Source organism: Leucoraja erinacea, chromosome 21 (assembly GCF_028641065.1).
Source record: "Leucoraja erinacea ecotype New England chromosome 21, Leri_hhj_1, whole genome shotgun sequence".
Taxonomy (NCBI): Eukaryota; Metazoa; Chordata; class Chondrichthyes; order Rajiformes; family Rajidae; genus Leucoraja; species Leucoraja erinaceus.
In genome coordinates this window covers 5,762,954-5,790,936 of record NC_073397.1, presented here as the reverse complement: position 1 = coordinate 5,790,936, position 27,983 = coordinate 5,762,954, and the positions used below count along the sequence as shown (strand labels likewise).

Genomic DNA, 27,983 nt, shown 5'->3' with positions numbered 1-27,983 from the left:
TGGTTCAGGAATCTGGTAACAGTGGGGAAAAGGCTGTTCTTAAGTCTGGACGTCTGAGTCTTCAACTTCCTGTATCTTTTTCCAGAAGGTAGAATATTTAGGGTTAGAGATATCCTTGACGATACCTCCAGTCCATCTGATGCGACGCACCTTGAAGATGGACGGGTGCGAAGGAAGTTATGAGCCCGTGACGGGCTGGGCTGTATTCACTACCCCATGCAGGTTCAGGAGGTCAAGAGCAGAGGAGTTGCCATTCCAGGTCGAGATGCATCCTGTCAGAATACCTTCCATGCTGCATCTGTGGATGTTAGGGAGATTCCTTGTGGACTTGTCGAATTTTCTCAGACACTGAAGAAAGTTGCTGATGTGTATATTAAGCGCATCCTGCAGAGATGTGATATTGCCCGAGGTCATTCCTAACCATCTCATATCCCATTCAGCGCAGTTCTAAGTGCTTTGTTGTGCGGCAATCAATGAGGGTCATGGGTTCTCTAAGGCACAATTCTATTGACAGCCAGACAACAGCAATGTACACAAGAGATGCTAGAGAAGAGAAAGGCTGGCAGGATCATAATGAAGGTCAGCCTGGCAGGAAATGGCCACAATAGTCTTCTTCAGGGGTGATAATCCCCAGAGAATGGAGCAATGCTGAGAGAAGTGTCATGTTTTCATAGGGTATATGCCAGTGTACAAACTGTGTACAAATGTATTTGTGCATATGGCAACAATCTCACTTGACCTGACAGGTTAGTTGAATTTAGTTTTAGAGATAAAGCATGGAAATAGGCCCTTTGGCCCACTCAGTGGACGTCTACCATCAATCACCTCGACACTAGTTCTATGTTATCCTACTTTTGGATCCTACACACACTAGAGGCATTTTACAGAAGACAATTAATCTACAAACCTGCAAGTCTTTGGGATGTGGAAGGAAACCGGAATACCCGGAAAAAACCCACGCGGTCACAGGGAGAACATACAAATTCACAGTCAGGATTAAACCCAGCTCTTTGGTGCAGTGAAGCAGCAGCTCTATGTGCCAATGTGCCACCCTATGGACAGTGCATGGATATTCACAGGATAGTATTAGTGTTGGTTTATTATTGTCACGTGTACCGAGGTACAGTGGAAAGCTGTTTGGCGTGTTATCGAGGCAAGCCATACCACACATGAGTATAACAAGCGGTGCATAAAGAGATAGGAAACGTAGAGTGCAGACAATAGTGTTACGGATACAAAGAAAGTACAGTTAAAAAAGCTTTCAAGCTTCTGCTTTCACCTGGTGGAAAAGGTGTAAAGAGGGGATGACTGGGGTGTGAGTAGTCCTTGTTTATGTTGGCGGCTTTGCCAAGGCAGAATGAAGTATAGATGGAATTGATGGGGGTGGGGGGTCGGGGGAGGGAGTTGAAGACTGGTCTGTGTGATGGACCAGGCTGCATCCACAACTCTTTGCAATTCCTTGCACACTTGGGCGGAGATATACATCCCAATGCATCTCACCTTGGTCAAGCTCAATGCCTTCTATGCTCACTTTGAGAGGGAGAACATACTTGGGCCACTACTAATCCTGATGACACTGTAATCTCAGCCACAGAGGCCGGTGTCAGAAAGTACGAGGCCCTAACTGCCTTACAAGGACATTCATAATACCGTACCCAGGAAGAGTAAGGTGACTCATGACTGCTGACCAGTGATACTAACATCTGTGCTAATGAATGTCATTGGGATGTTGTCTGTGATGCACATCAACTACTGCCTTAATAAGGACCTAGAAAATCTACAATTCTCCAACCATCACTAGATCAATAGGGGATGCGATCTCATTGGGTCCCCACACTGCATTGGACCACCTAAGGACACGTACACATCATCAAGCTCGTCCCTATGAGATTGGATCCTCAACTTCCTTGTCAGCAGACCACAGTCAGTATGAATTGGCAACAACTCGTCCTCCTCTATATCCATCTGTACAGGGACACGTCAAGGCAGTGTGCTCAGTCTCCTCTATACCTGACTGTGCAGCCAGACACAGTTCCAACGCCACCTTTAAATTCGTCAACGATACCACCATACATGGACAAATAATGGGCAACAATGAGTCATTGTGGGAGAATGTTTGTTCGATAATTTGAATGAATGGTGCCAGAACAAAAATCTAGCTTTCAATGTCACAGTCCTGAGTGTATGGAGAGTAAAGTGAGATGCTGAGAATGCATCTATGTGGGGCAACGGTGTTGAGAATTATTGTGAGACATATCTTCACTGTTTATGGACCATGTTCAGTTCAGTTTAGTTTATGGGTCAAGAAGTAATGGATCCAGTTACAGAGGGGGTTGTTGAGTCCTATGTCTGGATGTTTGGAGACAAGTTGGGATGATGGCATTGAATGTGGAGTCATAGTCAATAAATATTCTGACATAGGCATCTTTATTATCCAGATGCTGCAGGGATGAGTGTAGGGCCATGGAAATTATGTCTGCTGTGGACCTGCTGTGGCAGTAGGTGAATTGCAATGGATAAACGATGTATGTGAGGCTGGAGTTAATGTGTGTGGTGACCAGCACTTCATGATGGTGCATGTCAGAGCACTAAACAGTAGTCATTAATGCACTTGACCTTGCTCTTCATTGGTTCTGGGATGGCAGTGGTCTTCTTGAAGTAGATAGGAACCTCAGAATGGAGTAGGGAGAGGTTAAACATGTCCGCAAATACTCATGTTAACTGTCACTGCGTGTTCTGAAGGCATGGCCAAGGACACTATCCGGACCAGATGCTTTCTGCAGTTCAATATTAGCAAGGCTGATCTGATAATTACAAAGGTAACTATGTACAGTACTCCCGAGGCTGTTAGGGTGCTTGACGCCATTCCACTGACCTCCTATTGCTCATCATGGAGGAATGCATTATTGCCAACAATATTGTCAGACTCACTTTGTAGCCCGGTACGGTGTGCAAGTGTGCAATGGTTATCCCAGATTCCATTTGGTCCAGAATTCCCTCTTGGCATTCCTAATGGCTTGGTGAAGGTCATAAATAGATTTCCTGAACAGGTTGGGATTGTCTGACTTGAACGCTGCAGACTTGGACTTAACCAGGGAGTGAATATCGCAGGTCACCCCTTGTTTCCAGTTGGCGAACACTCGGGTTGACTTCTTTGGCATGCGGTCCTCCACACCTTTACTGATGAAGTCTGTGACAGCAGTGACATACTCATCGAAGTTGGCTTCAGAGTCCTTGAATGTGGACCAGTGCCCTGACTCAGATTTGTCACATAGGATTTCAACACACTGTACCACCTTCTATACCAGATCTTCGCTCTTTGGTTTCTGCTTGTAAGCAAAGAGCAGTGGTACAGCCAGAATTGCAGCCAAAATGTGGGCAGGAGATGGAATGCTAAGCATCTTTGATGCAAATGTACATCCATCGTCTTTAGTGATTTAAATTCTTTTAGCAAGGGTTCAATCATCAGGAGGCACAGAGATGCTGCAGCAAGCAATAATTCAACAAGAGATCCTGCAGTGAGTGACTTTATCAGTATCAATAAAGGTAACTCCAGCGACTTGAGGGAAGAGATGGCTAAAGTTGATTTGGAAAGGGATCCTAGCAAGAATGATGGTGGAGCAGCAATGGCTGGTGTATCTGGGAGTAATTCGGAAGATGCAGGATCTTTTCATCCTTGAGAGGAAGAAACATACTAAGGGGAAAATGAGGCAAGTGTGGCTGACAAGAGAAATCAAAGACAGCACAATAGGCAAAAGAGAAGACATATAATATGGCAAAGATTAGCAGGAGCCTTTAAAAACCAACTAAAGATGCAATAAGGCGAGAAAAGATGAAATATGAAGGTAAGCTAGTCAATAACATAACAAAGGTTTTTTTTCAAAGATATAAAGGGTAAGAGAGGCAAGAGTCAACATGGAACCTCTAGTAAATGACACTGGAGAAGTAGTGGGGAACTCGCCGAGAAGAAGAATGGGGAACACAGAATGACGGATGAACTGAATTTGTTTTTTGTAAGGCACATGCCAGAAATTCAAGAGCCAGGGAGTAGAAATGTGTGGAGTCGCTATTAGTAAGGAGAAAGTGCTTAGGAAGTTGAAAAGTCTGACGCTAGATAAGCTCCCTGGACCAAATGAACTACACTCCAGGGTTCTGAAAGAGATAGCTGAATAGATTGTGGAGGGGTTAGTCAAGATTTTTCAAGAATCACTAGGGTCAGGGATGGTTCCGGACGACTGGAAAATAGCAAATGTAACTCTGCTGTTTAAGAAGGGAATGAGGCAAAAGAAAGGATATTATAGGCTGGTTTGTCTGACTTCAGTGGTTGGTAAAATGTAAGTCTATTAATAAGGATGATGTTTGGGGTACTTGGAATGACTTGATAAAATAGGCCAAAGTTAGCATGGTTTTGAAGGGCAGATCTTGCCTGATAAATGTGTTGGAATTGTTTAAGGAACAAGTGAGATAGACGAAGAATGTTGGGTGTCAGTGAATGTTGTTTACTTCGAATTCCACTGTACCTTAACTGGTACATGTGACAATAAACTGACCTTACTTGGATTTTCAAAAGGTGGCACATGTCTTCTTCTTCTTGCGTAATGCATGCACAGCCTAAAGTTGTAGGTCAACTTGTTCTACTTGATCTAATTGTTTGTGCACGTCGGGTTGATTGCATTAGTCGAAACAGGGTGGACCACGTGAAGGTTGCAATCTTCCACCCCGTGCCACATGTGAAGCTGCTGAAGAAGATATCCCATGGTATTAGAGGCAAAGTACCAGCATGGATAAAAGATTGGCTGACTGGCAGAAGGCAAAGAGTGGGAATAAAGGGAGCCTTTTCTGGTTGGTTTCCGGTGACTACTGGTGTTCCGCAGAGGTCAATGTTAAGTCTGCTACTTTTCACGTTATATGATATAATGATCTGGGTGCAGGAATTGATGGATTTGTGGCCAAGTTTGTGGATGGTAGGAAGTTAGGTGGAAGGGTAGGTTGTGCAGAGGAAGCAGGGTGGCTGCAGAAGGACTTGGACAGGTTGAGAGAGTGGGCAAAGAAGTGGCAGGTGAAACACAACGCAACAAAGGGTACGGTCAAGCACTTTGGTAGAAGGAATAAAGGCGTAAGACTATTTTCAGAATGGGTAGAGGATTCAGAAATCGGAGGTGCAAAAGGACTTGGGAATGCTGGTGCAGGATTCCCAAATGGTCAATTTGCAGGTTGAGTCAGTGGTAAGGACATCAAATGCAATGTTAGTACAGATCCACCACAGATTTACCAACAACTTGTGGTCTGGCACCTGATTGAATCCGGACAAAATTATGAGAGGGCACTTGATCTTGAGCTCATCGTGACTTCCACGGGTGGTCGCTGGGGCGAGTTTGCCGTCTGTGGCCGGGGCTCTGGAACTCCGGCCCGGATCAAGCCGGCAAATCAGTTCCCATAGTCGACATCCGCTGCTGATTGGGAGGTCGAATTTGCCCCCTGTGGCCAGGGCTCTGGAAGTCCTCCAGCCCATCCAGAGGTGACAAATCTGATCTCAACCCCCTGGACCGCCCACACCATCAAACACCCCAATCCAACATTAATTCCATGTTTTATTCTCTCCATATTCGCATTATCTGTCCACAGATTCTACATTGACCCACATACGAGGGACAATTTACAATGGCCAAATAACCTACCAATGTACACATCTTTAGAACATGAGAGGAAACCAGAGCATCTGGAGAAAACCCATGTTGTCATAGGGAGAAAATGCAAACTCCACACAGATGGAGATCAAGATTGAAGCTGGGTCTCTGGCACCATGAGGCAGCGGTCCACTAGCTGCACCACTTGGTCCACCTTAGGGAAGGATAGATTTGTGATTGAGAGATTACAGGGAAAGCTCACCTAATCGATTCCTGTGATAGTGCGTTCGTTCCACATGGTGTAATTAAGCCACTGGAACTGTATGTACTCCCATGAGTTTATCATAATGAGAGATGGCCTCAATGACATTTTCTCCTGGTCAATGTGGATGCATGGATGTGTTAGCTTGGCCACAGCGAGTGGAATCTTGGGTTGGCCATGCAGGATAGAGATAAGAAAACATTTGTTCACCCTGCAGGTGGGTAAGTCTTTGAAAGTCCCTACCCCAGACGGCTGTGGAGGCTCAGTTGATGAGTATATTTAATGCAGGGATTAATAGATTTTAAGATATTAAAGGAATCAAGAGATATGGAGATAGTGTAGAGAGGTGGAATCGAGGTTGAAGCATAATCCCATCAGTGGCACATTCCTTCTGCTTCTCAGTCACTATGTTCAGTGCAAGATATTTACTGACAGAGAACCAACTTCTTTAAGGTAAATGTGATGACATTTGCATGCACTGGCATATTGTCATATGATTAAACGTCACCCAGCCAGACGGTCATGGGATCAAACCATCAAGAATATGTCCAACCAGATATGGAACCATGATCACTAATGTCCTTCAGGAATTGATTGCTCCTCCCTGAACCTACTCCTCTCTACATGATCCCAGACGTGATCACATAGCAACACAATTGTACAGCAGCCCCACATTACTTTTAATATCCTGGGGTTTGTTATTCAGCACTATCATGCAAGCAGGAAGCCCTTCAGGTAAAGGATGGACAACTGTGCAATTATTATGCCATTGTTAAGCTTGGCCAGTAGGACCTGTGCAATCAAGGGTCTCATCCCAAGTTGGAGGAGAGAGCTTGGGTCTGCTCTCCAGTGTCCCTTCCAATGTGTGCAAAGGGCTGAGCCCAGGTCTAGGAGCAGTGGCAATGCTCCTTATCCTCCCATTGCTTCTTCTCCCCATCCCCAGACAAATGCTCAGTGAACATCACCATTCCAATTGTGTCAACCTAATCACTTCTACCATTCACACAGTGTCATAGAGCAAAGAAATAGGTATTTCGGCCAACTCCTACATGCCAACCAAGACACCCAAACCAAGCTAGTCTAATTTGCCTGCACACTGGCCCATTCCCTCTATACCTGTCCTATCCATGTGCCTGTTCTGTGCCTATGTTACAAATGAGAGAGGTGTTATGCATTCGCTCATCACATTATCATGCTTTCTTACTGTGTTTACGTACAGATGCCTAACACTGCTGCAGTAGCAAGGAAATCTTCCATGTTTCATACAGAGGAGGAGAGAAAACTAATCCAGCAGTTGTATGACATTCCACCGAGTTTTGAAAGACATAGAGCAGTGACTCAGAGTCAGGTAAGAATGGCTTGGGTATTAAAGTGGTGTCAAATTCCTTGTCTTAGGATTGGTGTGTCATAAACCACAGAGGCAGGTTGTTCGGTCCACTATGTCCATACCAATCAATGAATACACATCTATACTAATTCCATTTACCAACATTTGCACTTGCAGTGTAGCCGTCTAGAAGGCTAGATACTTCTTAACTTCTTACCTTGGTTACTAAACTCAAATGCTCTGAGGGTAACCTCTGCCATGGGAAAGGTTATTTACTTTCTGCACTCTCTATGCCCCTCATGTTATTTACTTCAATCAGGTCCTCACTGGGCTTTCTCTGCTCCACGCAAAACAAACCCAACCTACTGAGTCTCTTAGAAATATTCACTTCACTTCACACTAGTGCATTTCATGTCAACAGAATATCAGCCCGACTGCACGGGCTTTACAACTAGAAATCCTCTGAAGCAGAGTGGGAAAGGTGGAGCCAATTTGTACACAAGTTGCACAAAAGAGTAGCATGATCATGATTGTTTTGTTTCAACATTGTTAATTGATAGGACACTGCCGAACCATCCCACTCTTCACTGAATTATCCGGAATCTTTGATGCCAGTGGTGAAATGCTCAATTCTATCAAAGTTTCCTAACTTTGGAGTAACTGATGAGCCTAACCCCACCCATCCCCATCCCTGCCTTTTATTCCAGATGAGAATGTAACCAGCTGAGCTAATTACGCTCCTATTCATTGTTCACGGTCAATAATTCTCCAACCACCCACTGCCATTTGTTGACCCACTATGATTAGTGTGGGTGAATTCATAGCAGGTGAATGGACAGCAGGTTGCACACATTTCAAATCACTCATCCTTTGAGAATGAAGAGAACGTTCAACATAGCCTCTGCAGGGAGCACTGACGTTGTTAATGTGCAAGGTTTCATTTAATTAAATTTAGTTTGGAGATGCAGGCCCTTTGCAAGTACAAGGAGAATGTACAAACTCCATATTGACAGCACCCAAGGTCAGGGTCTCTGGCGCTGTAAGGCAGTAACTGTACTGTTGCGACCCTTTAAGCGATAAATGAATACACTAGGTACTGCCATCCCATGCTGGAGTAACTCAGCGGGACAGATAGCATCTCTGGAGAGAACAAATGGATGATGTTTCGGGTTGAGACCCTTCTTCAGACGAGGAGAGGGAGATGTTCTCCCTAGTGTTCTGGCCAATATTTACCCCCAGTGTGGCTGCACCTCACTGTCTACATTATAATTTGGGAAAATTTGGGACAGCTACTATCTACATAAAGCTACTGTCTGAAGAAGGGTCTTGACCCAAAACTTCACCTATTCCTTTTCTCCAGAGATGTTGCCTGATCCGCTGAGCTACTCAAGCTTTTTGTGTCTATCTTGAGCTGTCTGGACCCTGACCAGTGAGACTCAGTGCCGTGGCATCACCTTTGACATAAACTGATCACAATGTCACAGAGCATGTCCTTCCCACCAAAGCATTGAGTAAGGCATTGGCAGGTGGCTGAGTCACACAGTCAAATGGTTTGGGACTATTTCATAGGGCATATACACCACAGGCCCTTCAGCCCACAGCAACCTTTAAGTAGCCGTGTATGCTAATCCCATTTACCAATACTTGATCCATAGCTTTCAATGCTTTGGAGAGAGATCCTTCCTGGGGACAAATTCAGACTGAAGGGTCTCGACCCGAAACGTCACCTATTCATTTTCTCCAGAGATGCTGCCCGTCCCGCTGAGTTACTCCAGCATTTTCTGTCTATCTTCATGTTGAAACCAGCATCTGCAGTTCCTTCCTACACACAGAGCAAGGTCTTTCTCGGGGGACCTCTCCTCACCTGTCTGCCTCTCCCACCCCCCAGGTGTACGACGTTCCCCCGCGGATGAGCCTGGACTTGCCGGCCAGCGTCTACGACAGGCCGCCGGCGGCGGGGAGGGAGCTGGCGGCTGTCCGGAGGCCGGCCTGGGAGTGTCCGGAGGAGCGGCGACCATCCAGCCCGGCCGTGTACGACGTGCCGGTGTCTAGAGAGGAGGTGGCTGCCCGCTACAGCGCGCCGCCGCCACGGCCCGGCTCCGGACAGGCTCTGTACGACGTGCCCGTCCCACAGGGGGCCGGTCTATACCACACCCCCCTGTCCCGGGCCCGCTCAGCCGAAATCTACGACGTGCCCGCCAGCTTGCCCAAGCCGCCAGCCGCAGTCGCAGCAGCAGCGACCGCCATCTACGACCTGCCACGACTCCCGGCCGGTCCCCAGCCGGTGTACGACGTCCCCCCGCTGGTGTCCAGAGAGGCTGCCCAGTGGCCGGAGCGCAGGCAGAGCGCCCCGGACACGTCCCAGCGGCCGGCCTCGTACCCGGCTCAGGCCACGACCCAGCGTCCGGCCACCGACCTCTCTCCGGCCCCTTCCCGCTCTCCGGCCACGGCCCAACGTCCAGCGACTTCTCCCACCGCTCCCCAGAGTCCGGACATCTCGCCCGCTTCGGCCATTTCCCAGCGTCTGGCGCCAACTCCGGCCACGCCCCGGCGTCCAGCTCCCTCTCCGGCCTCTCCCCCCGCCGGGCCGGGGCCGGAGGAGATGAGCCTGGACGCGGCGGCCGCGCTGGACCGGCTCCAGCAACAGGTGTCGGTGTCGGTGGGCAGCATCATGGTGTTTGTGAGCAGTCGCTGGCGGCTGCGGGAACATCTACAGCCCCACCTGGGCGAGGTGAGCTCAGCGGCCGGCACCGTGCTCACCAGCCTGGCCGCCTTCCTGGGGCTGGTGCGTGGGGTGAGGGTGAACGCGGCCCGCCTGACGGACGCCAACCTCCAGAGCCGCCTGTGCAAGCAGCTGGAGGTGGTGGAGGACTCGCAGCAGATCCTGGTGGAGACGAGCCGGGCGCTGGCCGACTGTGGCTGGGCTCTGGACGCGCTGGTGTTGACCCAGACCCAGACCCAGGCGGCGCCAGACCACCTGGACCGCTTCATCATGGTCACCCGCACCGTGCCCGACGATGTCAAGCGCCTGGTCTCCATCATCATAGCCAACGCCAAGCTCCTCTTCGCCCAGAAGCAGCCCCCGCAGGCGAGCCCCCCTACCCCGGGTGCGGCCGAGATCAGGGCCCGTCTACAGAGGAAGACCACCAAGCACAAGGCGCCGGTCCCCACCCCGCTGCGGAAGGTGCAGAGCGTCAAAGCAAGCCCACACAACCGGGCAGAAGACTGCGAATATGTCCAGTTACAGGTTGGTGGGGCGACCAGGCGGGGGTGGGTGGGGGGGGGGGGTGGCGTACAACCCCTCTGGGAAGGAGCTGCAGGTCATGTGATGGCCTGTCCCACTTATGCCCCTTCCACTTGCCCCAAGGTTTCCGTGCGGTTCCCGGAGGTTTTTGTCAGTCTCCCTAATGGTCGAAAGTGGTTGCCAGAGGTTGCAGGTGGTTGCCGGAGGTTGAAGTCCTACCTTCCACTACCTGCAACCTCCAGAAACCACCTTCAACTAGCACCGCAACTGGCTTTGACTAAAAAATTACCGCTTTTTAAAACGGCAACCTATTTTTAGTCGCGGCCGGTTTGGAATTTTTTGAAATAATCGCCGAAACATTTTCCACTCTCTCTCTCGACCATTAGGGAGACTGACAAAAAACTCCGGGAACCGCACGGAAACCTTGGGTGGAGCGCAAAGTCTCCAGAGGTTTCGGTTCAGGTTTCCTAAGTGGGACTGGAGCATTAGGAGACCTAAACAGCAACCTCTGGTGAACATGCCCACCACCCAAAATAAAATCAAGGTCGAGGTGACCTGCAACCTCCTACCACCTTCCAACATACGTTGAAAACCTTCCCCGACTATGAAGAAAATCGGCTTCGACTAGACCTGCGACTAAAAAATTATCGATTTTTAAAACGGCAACCTATTTTTAGTTGAGGCCGGTTTTAATCATGATGAAAAAACAGCAGCAACCCAGATGAAGCCTCAACCACGCGGAAACCACTTTCGACCATTAGGGAGAGTGACCAAAACCTCCTGTGACCTCATGGAAACCTTGGGTGGCGGGCAAGGTCACCAGAGGTTGCTGTTTAGGTCTCCTAAGTGGGACAGGCCCTTAAGGCTATTCGGCCCATCGAGTCTACTACACCATTCAATCATGGCTGATCTATATCTCCCTTCCAACCCTATTCTCCTGCCTTCTCCCCATAACCCCTGACACCCGTACTAATCGGACACCTGTACAGAGGCCAGTTTAAACCGAACATGGATACACAAAGCTGGAGTCTGACCTGATAAATAACTAACTCCATCGTTTTTGTGTCTATCTGGGGTACAATCCGTGCTGGGTCCGAGGCACAGGAGACTACAGATGTTTGAATCTGGGGCAGAGGGGGGGTCTGAAGAACAGTCTCAACCTGAAACATCACCCATTCCTTCTATCCAGAGATGCTGCCTGTCCCGCTGAGTTACTCCAACATTTTGTGTCCATGCAAGATAGGAGGAACTGTGCTGGAAGAACTCGGTGTAGAATCCACTGAAGGGTCTGGTCTGAACATATCCCTCCACAGAGCCTGCATGACCTGCTAGCAGCTAGCAGCTACCCTTTCATTGCTCCTACCCTTTCCGTTGGATCCCAGCCTCACCAGCTCGATGTTTGCTCCCCCCGGGGTTTGCCTTAATCTAAACCAAAGATCGCCAGCTGTCCCATTTAGGTCTTTCAGGCCTGGGTCCCCCTGCAGAACTAGGAGAAAGGGTCCCCAACCTAAAATGTTGACCGTTTCCCTCTCCACGGATGCTGCCTGGGCCTCTGATGGTTCACTGCAGTTTTTGTCCGAGAACTGTGGGATTGTTACAACACAGGTGACCATTGAGGACTTCCTTCCCCATCTCTCCACAAGTCACTTCCCTTATCATGTATCTATACACTGCGAATGGCTCGATTGTAATCATGTACTGTCTTTCCGCTGACAGGCCAACACGCAACAAAAGCTTTTTACTGTACCTCGGTACAGGTGACAATAAACTAAACTGAAACTCCTTTCTCAATACCTGGAGCAACTTGTCTGTCCACTCTGGTGTTCTGAGGTCTCTAGACTCTGACCAACCTGCATGAAATAATTACTTTGGCCCCTGGTCATCTTTGACACATCCTCTCTACGCTAACCTAACCTGCTGTAGCCGCACCCTTTTGTCACTGTCTTTGAAGGAGAACCTGGCTTTATCCCACCGGAACTCAAAGGAGAAATCTCTCACTCCTGAAACCAGTTCCATTGCCCCTCTCTCTCATGCTCTTGTTTTTTTCTCTTTCTCTTGTCATGCTCTCTCTCATGCTTACTCTCTCTCTCTCTTTTCTCATACTCTCCCTCTCATGCTCTCGCTCTCTTTTTCTCATGCTCTTTTTTCCACCCTCTATTTTCTTGCGCTCTCTATTTCCCACGCTCTCTTTTTCCACTCTCACTTTCTCTCCCTCGCTGAGTTACTCCAGATTTTCTGCGTCTATCTCTCTTTCTGACTGGACCTCTGACTGGTGAGACTCAGTGCCATGGCAACACTTGAGTTCTCTCTTTCTCTCTCTCAGGTTCTCTAAGTCTCACAATCAATGGTTCTCTCTATCTCATAGTCTCTCATCTCGGAAGCAGGCCCTCTCTCCCTCTCAAGCCCACACCGACTCTCCATCTCTGCTAACCCCCTCTCTCCTCTCTACTTGATCCCCCTCTCCCTCTATGCCCTTTACCCTACTAGGGAGTAAACAACAATTGTACCCGTGGGATGTGGGGAGACTCACACAGAGAAGGGAGAATGTGCAAATTACACACAGACAGAGGTTAGGATTGAACCTGTGTCACTGGAGTGGTGTGACAGCAGCACCACCTGCTGCACGACCTGCGGCTTTCCTTCCACTGGGTGCCGCACCTGGGCAGGTGAGTGGACCCTGGAGCAGCTGGTGCCGGGGACTTGCTCAAGCCTGTCTGTGCCGGGCTCACCCAGTATTGAAGAGCATCATTGTTGACGGTCTTGCTGATTGTTCCCTGCAGAGGAAGGAAGAATTTGAAAACCAGGAGAAGGAAAAAGAAAGCATCCGGCAGAGAGAGAAGGAGAGCTTCAGGCAGAAAAAACTCTTGCTCGAACGACAGGTATGTCTTCTGACTCTACTGGATTATAGGAACGAGTCAAACTTGTTTCTTTGGTGATTTGGAATTATCGCTGACCAAGCAATGCTGTGAAAGTTTTTCATCACACAAAGTCAAATAGAGACGGACATGGGCCATAGAAAGCTTCCTATCCGGATGAATGACAACAGCTACTGCTCTGTCCAGGCTCAGGAAAGTGCAGAGAGTTGTGAATGCAACCCAGTCCATTCCACTTTGCTCCCATTGATGCATCGTCTTCCAATCTACCTCGATGTGGTCCTTGAACTTTTCTTCCTTTGCGCATACTCAGTAGCCTATAAGTTAACGCTATATTCTGGACAGCACACAAAATAAAGTTTTTCACTGTAGTTCAATTCCAGTGATAATAATGAACCAGACCAATACCAATACATTTTACTGGAGACACAAGATTCTGCAAATATTTTATTTCCCTTTTTGTTTTGGTTCTTGGGGCTGCATGACTTGATCAAGGAACCCCGTTTTTTTTTTTAATGATCTTATGCTCACATTGACCCAGCAGGTTTGAGCTGTTTGGATGTGTAGGAAGGAACTACAGAGGCTGCTTTAAAACAAAGGTGGACTGAAGAAGCTGGAGTAACTCAACGAGTCAGGCAGCATCTCAGCAGATAAGGAATAGGTGACGTTTCGGGTCAAGACCCTTCTTCAGTCTGAAGAAGGATCTCGACCCGAAACATCACCTATTCCTTGTCTCCAGAGACGCTGTCTGACCCGCTGAGTTACTCCAGATTTTTGCGTCTATCTTGAGCTAACTGAACCCTGACTGGTGAGACTCAGTGCCATGGCAACACCTTGATGTAACCCTATCACAAAGGGATAGAGCCAGTCTTTTCCACAAAAGCATTGGCAGGTGGCTAAGTCACACAATCAAATGGTTTGGGAATATTTCATTGTCAAACATCACGGAAGCAGGCCTTTCAGCCCATCAAGCCCACACCGACCTACCATGTATGCTAACCCCATTTACCAGTACTTGATCCATAGCCTTCTATGCTTGGGAGCATTGATGTGCAGAGAGATCCTGCGGACAAAATCAAAATGGCAGAACCTTTAGGAACATTGATATTGAGGGAGATGTTGAGGTGCATCTTCTGTTCCTGATCTTAAGTTCCTGAAAGTGGCAACAGGAGTGGCTAGTGTGGTAAAGAAGGCACATGGCATGCTTGCCTTCATTGGTCGGGCCATTGAGTATAAAAGTTGGAAAGTCATGTTGCAGCTCTATAAAACTATTGTTAGCCCACATTTGAAGTGTTGTCTAATTCTGGTTCAGTCAATCAGTTTTATTCATCACCTGCACATAAAGTGCAAGTGAAATGAATTTGCCAGCAGCGGTACAATTAAAAAAAACACACAAAAAATTTAACACAAACATCCACCACAGCATTCATCACTGTGGTGGAAGGCACACAATTTGTCCAGTCCTCCTCCATTTCCCCCGTAGTCGGGACCTCAACCATCCGCAGCCACCGCTGCGGGCGTCTAGATGTGTAAACAGGTAAAGTCCAGGTAAGTCCTGAATCGGTGCCTCCCTATATGAAAGATATGGAAGCTTTGGCAAAAATTCAGAACAGATTTGCCAGGATCTTGCCTCAATTTGAGACTGTTAGCTAAAAGGAGAGGATGATCAGAGCAAGTGGTTAAAATTATAAGAGATAGTCAGTTTTTTCCCAGGGTGGAAATATCAAACAGTAGAAGCAATAGGTTTAAGGTGGGACGGAGAAAATCTAATGGAGATTAATGAGGCAATTGTTTTACATGGAGAGTGGTAGATGTCTGAAACCACTGCCAGAGAAGGTGGTTCAGTAGATATGGTAGCAACATAGACAGACACAGTAACTAGCAGGGGACATGGTGATACAAGTCAACTACAGGCAGATGGGATTAGTTAGGTTGTCAGTATAGGCATGGAGGGTTGAAGGGCATATTTCTGTGTTCTGCCTCTCGTGATTCAAGTGCTCTAATATCAGAGGCATTCAAAATAATTAAAGCTTAAGCAAAAATAACAATAAAACATTAAATAAAAACGAAAGTATAATACAAATAAATAAATGTTGAAACAATCTAACTTTATCCCCAGTCATCTGCTGCGTTGAATGTCTTGTCTGGGATAGGTTATTTGGGCAGATTCTTCAGGACGAGAGAACCTCTGCATTTCATGTTCATAAGTGATAGGAGCAATATTAAGCCATTCGACCCATCAAGTCTACTCCGCCATTCAATAATGGCTGATCTATCTTTCCCTCTTAACCCCATTCTACTGCCTTCTCTCCTTAATCCCCGACACATGTACCGATCAAGAATCTATCAATCTCTGCCTTAAATATGTCCATTGACATGGCCACAACCTTCTGTGGCAATACATTTCACAGATTCACCATCCCCTTACTAAAGAAATTCCTCCTCATCTCCTTCCTAAAGTAATGTCCTTTAATTCTGAGGCTATGACCTCTGGTCCTAGACTCTCCCACTTGTGGAAACATCCATTGTATCCAGGCCTTTCACTATACAGTAAGCATCAATGAGGTCCCCCCCCCCCCATCATCCTTCTATACTCCAGTGAGTAAGAGCCCCTGTGCTGTCATTTATAAATCCACTCATTCCTGGACCCTCTCCAGTGGCAGCACGTCCTCACTCAGATGTGGGGCCCAAAGTTGTTCACAATACTCCAGAGGCAGTCTGACCAGCGCCTTGTAGAGCTGGCACCAGAACGTGACCCATGGAATCCAGCAGTGGAGTGCAGTGTGAAATGCTGGTGGACCTCTATATCTGTACCATGTGCACAGATTCCTCAACGTCCTGGGCATGTGTGTGTGGAATGGTGGTGCTTCTGCATATATCCTGGACCAATTTATTACTTGGTGTTGACAGAGAGGCCAGTTGGTGTGACAGTTCCTTGTCTCCCCCACCTTCACTGCTCATCTCTCTATGTGGTTAGTGTTTGGGAGAACATGTATTGCACAACGCATGGACAGCAGAGTGTAGGTTGCAACACTGAGGAACATAGTCGAGCGTAAAAAGAGTTTTGCAATGACCTCGCTTTGCTTTCCTTTCTCAACCGTGTTTTTGTCGCCTGTGTAGATGTCGGAAGTGAAGATCCGAAGGCCAGGCGATGTCAGTGTCAAAGTGAGTCCGGAGGTGATCCAGTCTCCGGTTCCCAGCTCTGAGTTATGCAGGATGTATTTCAGTGCCCTGCAGAAGGCCATCGTGTCCTTCACTGACACCATCAACGGCAACCAGCCGGCAGAGGTGTTGATCAAACACAGCAAGGTGGTGATCATGATCGGTCAGAAACTGGTGGACACCCTGTGCCAGGAGACCGGGCACAAGAACGTTCACAAGGAGATGCTCAGCAAAAGCAACCAGTTTTGTGGCCTCATGAAGAAGGTGGCTGTGGCAACCAAGAACGCGGTGATGCAGCCCAGCCCGACGACAGTGCAAGAGATGAAAGATCAGCTGGCGGAACTGCGGCAACAAGCTGAGCAGCTCAGGCTCTTCCTGGAAAAGAACACTGGCTCATAATGGGGGTGACTGCAAGAAGGGAAGACCTCCCCCATTGAAATCAATTTCAATACCATTACCGTGGACAGCATCTCTTGCCTTTTGGGTCCTCCCAGCTTTATTTTCCGATCAGCAATTGGGGTTAAGATGACCCCTTTACTTAATAACTCCGAACTCACAGAATTATTATTCCAGCCAAGTACAGTCTTTTGTGCCACGTTGTGAACATGATCCCGACATTCCGCCGTCGTACATACCCAACATTTGTTACAAAGGAGTCGGAGAGATGTTCCATGTTGACGCATCTTCTCCGCACCATTCTACTTATCACTAATGTTGCATTCAGATCATAGAACAGAGGATACTACAGCACGGGAACAGGCACTTTGGTCCACAATGTCTCTGCTGAACACGATCCCATGAGCAACTCTTATCTGTCTGCATATAATCCATATCCCTTCACTCCCGAAACAACCGTGTGCCTAGCTAAAAGCCTCTTAAATGCCACTATCGTATCTGTCACAACACCAGCCCCTGGGGTGCATCCCAGGCCCCCAGCACTCTGTATAACACACTTGCCTTACACATCTGGACAGGCCCTTGGCCCTTCATGTTTATAGAACAGCAAAGCACAAGAACAGGCTCTCCGGCCAGCCATGTCTATGTCCAACTTGATGCCAAGACTATCATGTCTACCTGCACATAACCCATATTTTTCCATACCTAGCATACCCAAATCCATAGCCAAAGATCTCTAAATGCCACTAATGTATCTGCTTCAACCACCACCCTCAGCAGGGTATTCCAGGCACTTATCACCCTCTGTGTAAAAGAAAAACCTGCTCCTCGCATTTCCTTTCAACTTTGCCCTCTCACCTTAACGTAAGGTCGTTCTGCGCTTTCCACTTTGATAGCATGCCTGAGCTTGAACTCTTCCAATTATTTATAACTCAAGGCAGAAACGAAATAGTCTTACAAAGTTCTAAAATCTAATATGTCAATCGCTGACCTCAATAGCTTAGCTCCTGAATTCTGCCCACATGAGCAACCTAGTCAATGCACTATGTTAATTACGAAGAAAATAATTGCTCAGCCTCAGCTGCAAATGGTTAATGTACAACAGCAAGCATTCGTGACTGTCAGATTATGTCTTAGTTCCTCAAATGGGAACATTGCAAATGGAGAAGGAAATTATTTGAATTCGGCTAATGCCTATATTGTTTCCACTTTTATGCTAGCCCAGTCCGTCTTATTCATGGCATATTCTCTCCGTTAAAACCAAAGTTTGTTCTTGCTGCTCTGTGCTTGAAAGATTTAACACGGGGCTGGGTGTAAATGACATGAGTTTGCCTTCCCCAGAAGTGTCCAGCTGTAGAATACATGTGGTCCCTTGAATTCTTGGCAAGTGTCAGGTATTCCTTGCACTGACAGCCCAGGAGCCTGCAGTACCGTTGCAGAGATGTTCTGCTTTCCCATACCTTCCACATGCATCGCCTCGGTCTGTAGGTGTTCAGTCCGACTCAGTGGGGGTGAAATTTGATTAGTTGGCGGGAAGTTGTGAATCAGACGGGTTGTCAATTTGTTACTTCTGAGTGAATCATCAGCAAGTTTTAAAGTTTGCTACTCATCGGCCAAACGTCCAGCTCGGTCTGATTCTGCTAATATTATGTCCATTGCTGCCTGAAATGATCCCTGAGCTCATTGCTTCTCACACTGCTGCTGAGCTTAGTGGCGTCTTGGTCAAATCAAAATTCACCAACCATTTTGCTCTGGTTTCCCATGGGTTCTGTTTAATACCAGATGTCCGCTGCATGTTAGATACAGGGACTGGTTCAGGTTTGGTCAGGAAACGACTGGTGATGCTTCATTAGCTCTGAGTGGGAATGGTTGAGAATAAAGAGAGGGAAATGCAATGTGCCTAACCATTCCCACGGCACTGCATATCATTGTTAAATATCATGCCAACACCCAATGTCTAGCTTCATTTAAAGTCTTAGAATAAAGGGGAAGCCATTTAAGACCGAGGTGAAAAAAACGTTTTCACCCAGAGAGTTGTGAATTTGTGGAATTCCCTGCCACAGGGCAGCGGAGGCCAAGTCACTGGATGGATTTAAGAGAGAGTTAGATAGAGCTCTAGGTGCTGGTTTAATCAAGTTATATGGGGAGAAGGCAGGCACGGGTTATTGATTGGGGACGATCAGCATAATCACAATGAATGGCGGTGCTGGCTCGAAGGGCTGAATGGCCTCCTCCAGTACCTATTTTCTATGTTTCTAATTGAAGTACAATCTTTAGGAAAGTAGAGGAAGGGTGAGGTGAGGAAGACTAGAGAGAAAAGTGAGTAAGACCACTAACTTGCTTGTATCCATTACATTCACACCCAGAAGGTGATGGGACAGTGGCTCCCCAATGCCTGGGTAAGACACAAGCTGAAGTTCACAGATAGTTTTTTTGTAAACCAGTATCGGCAGCTCCTTGTGCCTGAAGTTCACAGATGGTCCGGTCTCTGTTTCCCTTCTCACTGAAAGATTGCAGATAATATTGAAAGCTCGATGTAAAGTATTCAAATAAAGCACGTTGCAAAGTATTGTCAGAGGATTCCTATATAAAATTGCAAGATTTTAAGAAGAAATATGTTCAATAAATCCTGCAAAAGTTGCAGAAGAAACCATGCAGTATAAAAATAGTAATTTAAAAATGTATTACTTAAAAAAATAATTACATCCCATCAATTAAATTATTTTTAATAAGTTTGGTCATATTTCTGATTTCTAACCAAAAGCAGAGTAGAAAAAGATGGCAATGTTGGGGAATCTTTGTAAACAAGAGTTATTGTAAGTTTTGCTGAAAAGAAAAAGCATATATAAGGTTTAGGGAATTGAACCGGATAGAGACCCCGATTAATATAAGGGAAGCAGGAAAGAAATTAAACAAGGAATTAGGAGGGCTGAAAGGGGTCACAAAATGTCCTTGCTAAGTCGGAGTGAGGAGAATCACACGGTATTTTATAGAGGAGGTAGTTGAGGCAGTTGACAACAAGTAGTTGACATTTGGACAGGTGCATGGATAGGAAAGGTTGAGATGGATATGGGTCAAACACAGGCAGGTGGGATGTGTAGATGAGGCATGTTGATCAGCTTGGGTTGAAGGACCTGATTCCATGCTGTATGACTATGACATACTTTTAGAGGCACGAGGTTAGCTAAGGAAAGCGTAGGTTGACGCAAAGACAAAGGAGGGAATATATGTGTGGAGCCAGAGGAAGTTGGGCGATGTGCAAATAAGTACTTCGCATTGGTATTTGCTGAGGAGAAGGACATGGATGGTGGTGAGATCAGGGAGGGGTGCGTTCTTATTCTAAGACATGTTGATATTAAATAGAAAGAAGGAATTGGATGTATTGAAAAACGTTAAGGTGGAGAAGTCTCCAGGGCCTGGTGGGATCTATCCCAAGATATCAAAGGAGTAGATAGCTGGGACTTGCCGAGATCTTTGTACTGTCTTTAGCTACAAGTGAGGTCCAAGAACTGGAGAATAGCCAATGTTGTTACTTTGTTTCTGAAGAGCAACAGGAATAATCCAGGAAACTATAGAGAAGTAAGACTTACATCAGTCGTTTGGAAATTATTGGAGAAGATACTTGGGAATAGTCGGTTTAAGGTGAGAGGGAGAAATATTAAGGAGACGTGCAAAGTGAGTTTTTTTACACAGAGAGTAGTGTGTACATGGAACACACAGCCTGGGGAGGTGGTAGAAGCAGACACAATAATTAAGAGGCATTTAGACAGACATGTGAACAGGCAGGGAACGGAAGGTTAATGGACCATGTGCAGATGACTGGGATTGTTTTGAATGGCATTATGGTCCATACATTCACGGTGGGCTGAAAGGCCTGTACCATACTGCTTAGACTCTGTTGCTCTATTCCTATTGTTAAAATTCTTATTGTTTCTACCTCAGAAATTACTTCAGTGAATTTAAAAAAAAAATGGCAATACAAAGTGTGTACGAAGGAACTGCAGATGCTGGTTTAAACCGAAGATAGACACAAAAAGCTGGAGTAACTCAGCGGAACAGGCAGCATCTCCACGGAGTCCCGCTGAGTTATTTTCAATTTTTCACTGAAGTCGTTTCTCAGGAAGAAACAATGGGGATTTTAAGACACAAAAAGTTGGAGTAACTCAGCGGGTCTCTCTGGAGATGCTGTCTCTCTGGAGAAGCGGGTTGTCTGTAGACGCTGAGTTACTCCAGCGTTTTGTGCCAATACAAAGTACAGGTTCTGTTTTATAACATTTTGAGCCTCAAACATTGTAAGACTTCAGGAGTATTTACTGAGACAAATGGTGCAGTTATAATGAGACTCGGGTGGAGACCAAAACCTTTGTTGTCATGCAGCAAGTATTCCCACATCAGTACAAACGCAGTCACTGATACAGGGTGCGGGCATCATCCAGCCAGAATCTGTGTACGTTCATTTCTGCAAACTGCACAGTTCAATAAGCAATCCACCCCAATCCTTCACCAGTATCAGTCTCTCCCACTATGTGGCACTGCTGACGATTCTCTATCCATTCGTACTGCAAGACTCAGTAATCCCCAATCCACCCCTGCATTCCGTGTATCTCAAAATATATTGGGTCAGAACTAACTGTAAAAGTAGGCGAGGTGACTGCAACTGTTGTCAATCACCATTTTTTTAGAAAGGTAGTGTGGTGTACAGTCTGGTTCATTCATATTTTGAGATCTTCAAAATGCCTGATGCTAAACTTCATACTTCATTTCCTTCTCCTTTCACTCCCTTTTAAACAATCTGGTCGTTTAGTCTCTTACAATTTAATCTTTGACCGATTTTAACACCCCTTTTTAATCGACCTTTGATCTTGGCCCTTCCTGTGGTTATTTTTCACCCGTTAAATATCTTCAAAGATGTAATATTTCAGTTGCTCTGCGTTCCGTTGTGGCTCCATCGTCAGTACACACTCTCATCATCTTAGTGTGATGCTCGCTCTCTGAGCTCAGAAGCTAAGAATGGTTATCACTTGCATGAGAGTTGCTGGGGGAAAAACAGGAAGCGAAACAAAAATGCTTTTTCAGCGGCAGGTTCCAAGGTCATCAACATAACTGTAGAAGTTGTGATTTTACATTGCAGCGTAATGGGTGACAACGGTCAAAGCTATTATCCCAGTTGGATGATCAGCCATGATCATATTGAATGGCAGTGCAGGCTTGAAGGGCCGAATGGCCTACTCCTGCACCTATTTTCTATGTTTCTATCTTTTGTGTCCCAGGTTAGACCTTCATCTTCCAGTGCTGTCTGTGGGGTATTTGCATCTGTTCTCTGTCACTCCCAGTACTCAGTCTCCTCCCATAAACTAACAGTGTTTTGGTTGGTACCTCGTGTAGGAAGGAACTGCAGATACCGGTTTAAACCGAAGAGAGACACAAAATGTTGGAGTAACTCATCGGGACAGGCAGCATATCTAGAGAGAAGGAATGGGTGATGTTTTGGGTCGAGACCTTTCCTCGGTCTGAAGAAGGGTCTCGAACCCATCTCTTCTCTCCAGAGATGCTGCCTGTCCTGCTGAGTTACTCCAACGTTTTGTGACTATCTCTGGTTGGTACTTTAATTGGTCACTGTAAATTGATGTCGTTTAGGTGAATGGTAATCGGGACGAGTGGTTGTGGGAGCAATAAGTTTAAAATGGGATTAGTGCGAGAATAATGTGTTTGGTTATTTGATGGTACAGACATGATGGGCTGATGACCTGTTGCCGTGTTGTATGACTACCGCCTTCCTGATCTCTACTCCCAGCCAGCTGTCTATTGTGAGGCTGAAGTGAAGCCAACTCTCTCTCGAGCTGTGATTTGCAATAACCTCTGTGTCACATCTTTTATACACTAAAATATACCAAGTTGCTTCACAGGCGTGGATATACAACAACATCAGGATTCACAGGAGGTGAGGATTGGAAGATTGTCAAGCCAGGTAGAGGGGATGAGGGGAACAAGACCATGTTGGAATTAGGAAAAATGGGTGAGAATTGCAAAATTAAAGCATTGTGAGGGCAGGAAGCACACAAGGCCTACAGTGACAATGGACACACGCGGCCTACAGTGACAAGGGACATACAAGGCCTACAGTGACAAGGGACACACACGGCCTACAGTGACAAGGGACACACAAGGCCTACAGTGACAAGGGACACACAAGGCCTACAGTGACAAGGGACACACAAGGCCTACAGTGACAAGGGACACACAAGGCCTACAGTGACAAGGGACACACAAGGCCTACAGTGACAAGGGACACACAAGGCCTACAGTGACAAGGGACACACAAGGCCTACAGTGACAAGGGACACACACGGCCTACAGTGACAAGGGACATACAAGGCCTACAGTGACAAGGGACACACAAGGCCTACAGTGACAAGGGACACACATGTTGATGGTCAGTAGAATTCCTCATCTTTATTATTTTTTGTAAAGGCCTTTGGACTGAGGTTGACTTGCTCCACTGTGGTTTGTGAGTTCTGAAGTGGTTGACGAGGGCAGAGTCCACAGTTGGTGCAGGAGGAAACAAACATAGATTGGCAGGTACACAAAAAAGCTGGAGAAACTGAGCGGGTGCAGCAGCATGTATGGAGCGAAGGAAATAGGCAACGTTTTGACCTTCTTCAGTCTGAAGAAGGGTTTCGGCCCGAAACGTTGCCTATTTCCTTCGCTCCATAGATGCTGCTGCACCCGCTGAGTTTCTCCAGCTTTTTTGTGTACCTTCGATTTTCCAGCATCTGCAGTTCCTTCTTAAATAGATTGGCAGGTAATGTTCTGCTTCTGCTGTTTACACGTGTGCTCCACATCAACACGAGTCCATTTATGGGGTCCATCCATAGCACTGTGGTGGCACTAGTCGAGATGTCAGGGGTTATGGGGAGAAGACAGGAGCATGAGGTTGAGAGGAAAAGATAGATCAGCCATGATTGAAGTGTAGACTTGATGGGCCGAGTGGCCTAATTCTGCTCCTATCACATGAATTTATGAAGTTGTGCGGGAGCTTCAATGGAATTTGTCTGTGTGTGAAGTTTGCATGTTCTCCCTGTGACCATGTGGGCTTCCACCATTGTGGCGTAATGATCATTCAAAATGTATCTTTCTCCAATCAGAGTGATCGTGGGCCAGAGATTCTCATGTCAAATTTACATCATGTTGTAAAAATATTTACAAGAGGCTTTGAGAATCTCCTTGAATATTCCACCCATCTGGTTATTTCTATATCCGCTTGGGCAGCCTGCACCCTAGTGGTATAAACATTAAATTGTCCCAATTCCGTTAGCCCTTGCTGTCTCCTCCCCTTCCTAGCTCTCCCTCAGCCCTCGGGTTCCTCCTCCTCCTTTTACCTTTCTTCTCCCCGCCCCCCCACACCCTCCATCAGCCTGAAGAAGGGTTTCGGCCCGAAACGTTGCCAATTTCCTTCGCTCCATAGATGCTGCTGCACCCGCTGGGTTTCTCCAGCACTTTTGTCTACCTGGTAATTTCTAATCTGAGCTCTGTCAAAGGAAGAGTCTTGTGTTGGGCATGTCAATGTTGTGACCTACCCATTGGAACTCAAGAGTGCAGCAAGATCCTAAATACTGAGGAATTTGGTCTGGGAAAGGATGTGGAGATTTGTTCAAACACAGGTAGGTTTGTGTTTGTATAGTGCCTTGAATAGCCTTCAGAATCCCAGGAGGTTTTATTGTACCTCAGGCAAATTAGACAGCATTGAAATGGAGTTAGTGCTGTAATGTGACAACACAAATTACGTGAAACAGGGTCGCCAGCTTGCATTCAACAATGTCCCTTCAGCAGCAATGATATAAACAAGCAGTCAACTTATTTAATTTGTTCAAGTCAGGATATCGTTCAATAAGTGCTGTGAGATCCTGGTTCCTCCTCATTTGGAAGATGGCACTTCCCACCACAACACCAGATCAGATTAAAGCTGGAATACAGACTAAATTAAGAGGAAAGACCCATCTGAGCCAAAGCTGACCCATTAGTTCTGGCGACAACACTTGAACAGATTAATGTATGTGCTTGATTGAAACCTGGTACAGATGCTGTACAATAATTTTTCATTATTTAGTAGATCAGGACGTTCATTTATTTTAATGAGTGATGTTACAATGTGCTCTTGGATTCTTCTCAATTGTTGATTTTATGATCAATATTTTTGTACATTTTCAATAAAATATAATTGCCAACCTCCATCTTGTTTTTATCTTGTGATTGACCCGAAATATTAACGCTTATTTCTCAGGACCTGCTGAGTACTGCAACTGCAGTATTTTTAAAAAGTATTTACAAAAGGTTGCATGAGACCAAAAAGCAAAGGGGGGGGGGGGGAATTGCTGAAGGTGTGTTAGGTTCATAAGTCATAGGAGCAGAATTACACCATTCGGCCCATTGAGATTATTCAGTCATTGAATCATGGCTGATCGATCTTTCCCTTTCAACTCCATTCTCCTACCTTTTCCCCTTATCCTTTGACATCTTGACTAATCAAGAATCTGGGCGGCACAGTGGTAGAGTTGCTGCCTTACAGCTGACAGGGCACATTGTAGCTTTAGTATTGCAGATTTAGTATTGAATTAGACTAAGTGGGACCCGTTGGGTCCTATTTTCACACGAGAGGCCTGGTCCCCCAACGCAATATTCCACCACTCACCCATAGCCCCCAACTGCGCAGGTGCGACTGACGGGTTCCCGTTGTGACGCCCCTGATCCACCCTCCTCCCCTCACCCCCCCCCTTCCCATCCACTCACTCCATCGCCTCTCAAACCCCCCAACCACCCCCATCCACTCTTAGCGGCTCTCCCGCGGGGCAGCCATTCCCGCCCATTGTGTTCCCATTGTGATGTGAACACGCAGGTATTACTGCGCAGGCGCAGCTGACGGGCACGGCAACTGGAAAAGGGTTTTATTAAAGCTTAAAATGTGAATAACTCTTAAAATATAACAACAATTTAAAGGTTAAAGATACGATTTATTCAGTCCATTCTTTCTTGTTGCGTCTCTTGTTGCATCCTGCAGACGGGGGAGAGGCACAGCTTCAGGTGGGGCCTGTCGGGGGCCGGTGGGGAGGGGAGCACTGCCATGGCCTACCCCTGCGGTGGACTGCTCCTGCCGCTGTCATGGCCTACCGCTGCCGTTGCTGCTCTCCACCGGCATCAGGCGGGGACTGGTTGGGAATATCCTGCAGCTGGGGAGTGGGTCAGGGGGAAGGGAGCGTCCTACAGCAGGAGGAGGGGGACAGCTTCAGGCGGGGGCTGCTGGGGGCCGGAGACTTTCCTGCATCCGGGGGATGGGGATGGCTTCAGACCGTGGGCGGTGGCGTGTGGGAGCTTCCTGCAGCTCGACACAGGACAGCTTCAAGCGGGGGCCAGTGGAGGTGGGAGCGTCCAGCTGCTGAGGACAGGGACGGCTTCAGATGGGGCCTATCGGAGGCCAGTGGGGGGAGCGCTGCCGTAGCCTACCGCTGACACTGCCTACAGCTGCCGTGACTGTGGCCTAACCCCGCCGGCTTCTGGCAATGAGCATCTTGCAGCTGGGGATGGCGTCAGGTTTGGGGGTGGCGGGGACGGCTTCAGACAGGGCCTGTCCAGCGCTGGGGTGGAGGCGCTGCCGTGGCCTACCCTTGCCTACCTGTAGCCTCCAGACTCCCGCTGCATTCAGCGGCTCCCGCCCCGGCTCGGACTCTTGCCGGGCTCAGCGGCTGCCGGCCCCGCCCTAAGAAGTTCCCGGGCTCAGCGGCTTGCCGTGATGGTGGTCGCCCCCACCCGCTCTCCACACTTTGCTCACTCCGCTCCTTCAGCTTTATTCTCCTCGCCGCCAGTGATTGACAGCAGGTGCCGTCGCCGTCCGGGCGAATGACAGGAGAGAAGAATAAAAACCTTCATAACCTTTATAATATTCCACCGATCGGAACAAATCTTGGTGCGCTTGCAGCACAGGAGAATGGCGAGTAAGGTGGCAAAAAATTGCAGCACTATCAAGTACCGATTTTGCGCAAATTTAAAAACAACCTAAACCGGAAGAGGACAAGATGAGAGTTTTAGTTAAGTATAGAAAATAGAAATAGAATATAGTATAGAATAGAATAGAAAAAATAGAATAGAATATCGAATAGAATAGATATATATAGAAGATAGAAAGAAGACTAGACTAGACTAGATAGATGGAAGATAGATAGAAGATAGATTCAATAACTTCTGCTAGCTTGCCTTTCATGTTTGTGTTAGAATAGGCCAATTACATTATCTTCAGTTTTACCCTCTCCACAGATGCTACCTGGTTCGTTGTGTATTTCTAAGTATGTTGTGCATCTCACAGTTGATCATTTTCATGTTTTCACTCTGTGAGGTTGCACCTGTTTCACAATCACAATCACAATAATACTTTATCCACCTCAGAAGCAACCACAACGCATATTAACCCCAACATAATCACAAGTCTCCTCATTGATATTCCATCTGTGCTCTCCTCTCTGCAACTTACGTTAAACATGCATGATTCCTCTATTCTACCTCTGATGGTTATCAATGTGAAGCTATTTATCCCTCCAAAGATCTACCTGATGTTCTGAGTATTTTCAATATTCACTTTTTAAAATTTTATATATTCTATGAGGGTGGTATGGGTTTATTATCATGTTTACCGAGATGCAGTGACCAACCTTGCTTTGCATGTTATCAAGACAAATGTGCCCTACAGCAGGTAATGCAAAAGAGAAAATAAGCAAGAGTTCAGAATATAACTAGAGAGAAATTGCAGATTAAAAAAAAGCCCTAGCCCTTTGGAAGATTGGAAATTCATCCTTGGCATATAAGTGGCATGTTCAAGAGTCTAATGACAGTGGGGAAGAAGGTTTTCTTGGATCTGGTGGTACATGTTTGGGGGAGAAGAGAGAATGACAGGTGTATGAGTAGTACTTGATTATGTTGGTTGCTGGGGTGGAAGATTGCAACCTTCACATGGTCCGCCATGTTTCCACTAATGCAATCAACTCTACGTGCTCAAACGGAAGATCAAATAGAACAAGTTGTCCAACAACTTTAGGCTGTGCACGCC

The 27,983-nt window shown here is 46.8% G+C and overlaps 1 protein-coding gene across 2 annotated transcripts in view; it reads left to right on the top strand.

Moving 5' to 3' along the window:
* Positions 1-25,118, top strand: part of LOC129707182 (cas scaffolding protein family member 4-like) — a 93,990-nt gene extending 68,872 nt beyond the window's left edge. For both annotated transcript variants that reach the window (XM_055651990.1, XM_055651989.1), the window contains exons 4-7: positions 7,109-7,237; positions 9,105-10,463; positions 13,241-13,339; positions 16,454-25,118. In XM_055651990.1, the coding sequence (XP_055507965.1) occupies positions 7,109-7,237; positions 9,105-10,463; positions 13,241-13,339; positions 16,454-16,894 (2,028 nt within the window). In that variant the 3' untranslated portion in view covers positions 16,895-25,118. The remainder of the gene's footprint in view (positions 1-7,108; positions 7,238-9,104; positions 10,464-13,240; positions 13,340-16,453) is intronic.
* Positions 25,119-27,983: the final 2,865 nt, after the last annotated feature.